We start from the raw sequence: 4136 nt of genomic DNA, 5'->3' as shown, positions 1-4136 counted from the left end.
CAAGCGCTAATCCCGCAGTCTTGCCTTCATGCAGGGATTTTCACGCAACAGGAAGGAGGAGCAAACATTCATGACACAACATCCTTTCACCTGAAGTAAACATTACCTCAACTTATAGTACACCTCAGCTTTAATGGATGTCTAGCTACAACAAACACTTGAAAATCAAACACCACACCTCAAATAAACACCTTCCTCTTCATTATTAGGGGCAAAAATACCAATTTTTGCCGCTAGATGGCAGTAATTACATTTACTATAACAGCAGATAAAGTCTTTTCCACTACCTGCTGAGTCCAAAGTCTGTGTGGAGTTTGAAAGAGAAAATACTGCCACAAAAATATATATATTTTTAAAATATCATTTTTTTATAGTACATTTACATTCGGTATCGTCATTATTATTTGCATTACTTCTGCTACTTTGTTTATCCTGGCCACAGAAAACCTGGAGTCTACATTATTTATTTAAATGAAAATTAAGAAAAAAAAAATAAGAAAAAATTACATATAATTATGAAATGAGCATATTGTTCATTTGTATTATTAAAAATCAAATCCAAATAATATACAAATAACATAAAAAAATGCACTTTGAGCACATTCAACAATAATACATTGCATTTATATTTCTTTCTTTCTTCTCTGTTTGTGTTAGGGTGGCACGGAGGTCGAGTGGTTAGCACGCAGACCTCACAGCTAGGAGATCGGGGTTCAATTCCACCCTCGGCCATCTCTGTGTGGAGTTTGCATGTTCTCCCTGTGCTTGCGTGGGTTTTCTCCGGGTACTCCAGTTTCCTCCCACATTCCAAAAACATGCTAGGTTAATTGCCGACTCCAAATTGTCCATAGGTATGAATGTGAGTGTGAATGGTTGTTTGTCTAAATGTGCCCTGTGATTGGCTGGCGACCAGTCCAGGTTGTACTACGCCTCTCGCCCGAAGACAGCTAGGATAGGCTCCAGCAGCGGTAGAAAATGAATGAATGAATGAATGTTACTTAGAATATCACAGACACAACATGTGATGTGACCTGGCTGGCCCACCGGTATTTTACACATTTTATACAGTATCTGATGCGGGGTCGCCATAGCAATAACGATGATGCTATCACCTTACTGACGAACCGTGTGTCATCAATTTGAAGTATGATGTGTTTAAGGTGGAATTTTTACATACTGTATTTTTATTCTACTTCCTCCTTGTTTAGGAGCATATTTGATAACTAACATAATTTGATTCTCCTGTATTTGAATTTTATATATACTGTATTTGATGATAATGAATGATCCGCCAGTATTTTAGACCCTGAAAGTAGCCGATGCGTAGTCGCCATAGCAACAACAGTGATGCTACTCTCCTTCTGCTAAGCCTGTATTACCAATATATGTTTTGAACCCTTTAGTTCAAGGTTGAATTCCTACATACTGTATCTTTATTGTACTTCTTCCTTGTTTAGCAGCATATTTGAATGACATCATCTTCAGTAATGCGTCTTTCCCTCATTGTTTTATTAAATATAATTGGATAATTGCAAATAGTATTATATATAAGTTAAAAACACCAACACAAAATGAGATGACCTGTCTGGTCCACCAAAATTCTGACCCCTAAAGTAACGCATCAGCTGGGTTGCCAAGCAACAGCAGTGATGGCCTTCTCCTTTTATAACAATATGAGATTTAAGGTTGAATGATTATATACTGGATCTCTGTATGATTTGTGATTCACAGATTCCTTCCAGTAAAAAAAACACAGTGTTTATGATTGACTTATATTTTAATTGGTATCATACACATTTTCTTAAGAACAAAAAATATAGAACAAACAAGTGGAAAGCCTACATCCAAAGCAAAAGTACAAGAGCTATAGAGTAAGAAAATGGTACAAGGAGTGCTAAATAACACTGTAGCCAACAAATACTGAGCCAGGCTAACATGATGATAAGACATACAGTACAAGTGTACGGCGTGGCTGCTACTCTACAGAGATTTCAATTTGTCGCTTTTTGGTCTGTGGCGTCAATATATAAATCTTAATATACTTTATTTATCTCAAAGAAACCATCAGAATATTCTGTTGGTCTGATGGCTTCGTGCGTGATGATAGGCAGGGAAAATGTTGCTTTCAAAATCCAAATATAGTCTCTTTTTGGTTTCAAGTAGGAACATAAAAGGGAACCAGGAAATATCTTATTTACAATATTGTGGTATTTACATCAGAGCATACTGAGGGAAGCGTGTGTTGAATTATTCTAACTTACTAAAGTAAAGGGGGAACGATGCAAGGTTCAAAAGTGCAATTCCTTTTTTTTTCTCTTAAAGTAAAAAAATATATATCCTCATTTCGCACTTATACATATGTAGAAATGTTGCACATATAAACGCCATTTGTTGATTTAAGAGCCTAAAATTGAATGCTTTCAAATGAGCCGTATAAATGTCCTTACAGTACCAAATACAAAATCAGAGGTACCGCATTTCAAAGAAAACAAACACTTATTTCGCTTTTTTTTTTTTTTGCTGTTCTAAAAGGGACATTTTTTTGCCAAGGAGTAGTAAGGCCACACTGAAAAGTAACAAAAATATTTCATATTACCAACAAAATGCTGGAAATGTACCAGACTTAAAAAAAAAAAGTTTTAGAGACAAAAAATACTAAAAAGTACCTACATTATTTATATTTTATACTTTTGAGGAATATGTCACATTTACTCATAAAAAACTGCATATTTTCAAAAAAGGATGTTTTTTTTCAAAAAATATTTTTTTAAAAAGTCGTATAATTCAATAAAATTTTGTTTTTTTTCATATTAAAAACACAGATAAAAATCCAACCCCAAAAGAAGTATTTTTATCAATAAAAAGTAGAATTTTTGAGAAGAAAGATGTATTCTCATATTTTAATGAGAAAAGAAATGTTCCTTTTAATGCAGTTGTATTTTTTTGTAAAAAAAAACAAAACAATTTAAAATAAACAATTTAATTTAGAAAAAAAACACAAATGTGTGTTTATTTATATTTTAAGCTTGCCAGTTCATTTTTTAAAAAAAAAACAAAATGAAAAAAAATTTCTGTGTTGACCTCAGAGTAAAAATAACTATTATTATTATTGTTTCTTTTCAGCATGTCCCTAATACTCCGAATCGAAGAGCATCAATTAAAAAAAAAAAAAGAATGTAGAAGAAGATATTAAGCTATGAAAAAGTTCCACATCCATACATAAAATATGAAAGCCTCCAATAGTTTTTTGTTGTAAATGCATTGTGTTTTGCCTATGGAATAACAAGCAATGTTAGTTGAAAATCCTCTACATACAGCATATATAAAAAAAGCAAGCTGATATTCCAGGTAAATAGTGGTAAACGGTGTCTGTCGCTTCCAGTGGTCTGCAGTGACAGCTTGGAGTGTACCAATACTTTTGTGGCACCGAGACGTGTAGCATGTGACTTCCCTTCATATTCAAGTAGTTTGATGTGGCCGTGCTCGCTTCTTTCCGGTCCACCTCACCGCCATATTGACTTAAAAGAAATGGTCCTGTTTATTGTGCGGCTTTAGGAGGGGGTGCTGTGTTGTGTGATCTGTCCGTCTGTGTGCGAGAACGCCGTGGCGGCGGGGGGCGGTCCGTGCAGGTCGGTGTGCGTGAGTTGGGACTGCAGGTCCCGAACGACGCTTTCCAGGTTCTCTCGCGCCTCCCTCTCCTGTTGCAGCTCCCGCCTCAGCTGCTCGCGATCGTCCTCGGCCTGCTGAAGATGCACGTGCAGCTCGTCGATCTGCAGACAAAAGGTCAGAGGTCAAAAGCAAGCACGCTTTATGCTTTTTCAGTATTTGTTTGTTTCAACAACTCTTCATTTTCTGTCTTTAGAACACACAAAAAAGGGAAATAAATATTAATTCATTTGTGCTGGAGCCTTTCCCAGCTGGGTACACCCTGGACTGGTCGCCAGCCAATCACAGGGCACATATAGACAAACAACCATTCACACTCACATTCATACCTATGGACAATTTGGAGTCGCCAATTAACCTAGCATGTTTTTGGAATGTGGGAGGAAACCGGAGTACCCGGACAAAAACCCACACATGCACGGGAACCCACACAGATATGGCCGAGGGTGAAATTGAACTCGGGTCTCCTA

General features: G+C 36.4%; 1 protein-coding gene across 1 annotated transcript in view; it reads right to left on the bottom strand.

Moving 5' to 3' along the window:
• Positions 1-1770: 1770 nt before the first annotated feature.
• skib (SKI proto-oncogene b) overlaps positions 1771-4136 on the bottom strand; it is a 54790-nt gene continuing 52424 nt past the window's right edge. Inside the window, exon 7 of the mRNA XM_058055754.2 lies at positions 1771-3770. Within this exon, the coding sequence (XP_057911737.2) occupies positions 3552-3770 (219 nt within the window). The 3' untranslated portion in view covers positions 1771-3551. The remainder of the gene's footprint in view (positions 3771-4136) is intronic.

This window comes from Doryrhamphus excisus, linkage group LG18, assembly GCF_037039965.1.
Source record: "Doryrhamphus excisus strain RoL-2023G ecotype Guam linkage group LG18, RoL_Dexc_Guam_v1.1, whole genome shotgun sequence".
In the NCBI taxonomy this organism is placed as follows: Eukaryota; Metazoa; Chordata; class Actinopteri; order Syngnathiformes; family Syngnathidae; genus Doryrhamphus; species Doryrhamphus excisus.
This window is presented reverse-complemented; position numbering and strand designations above follow the sequence as displayed.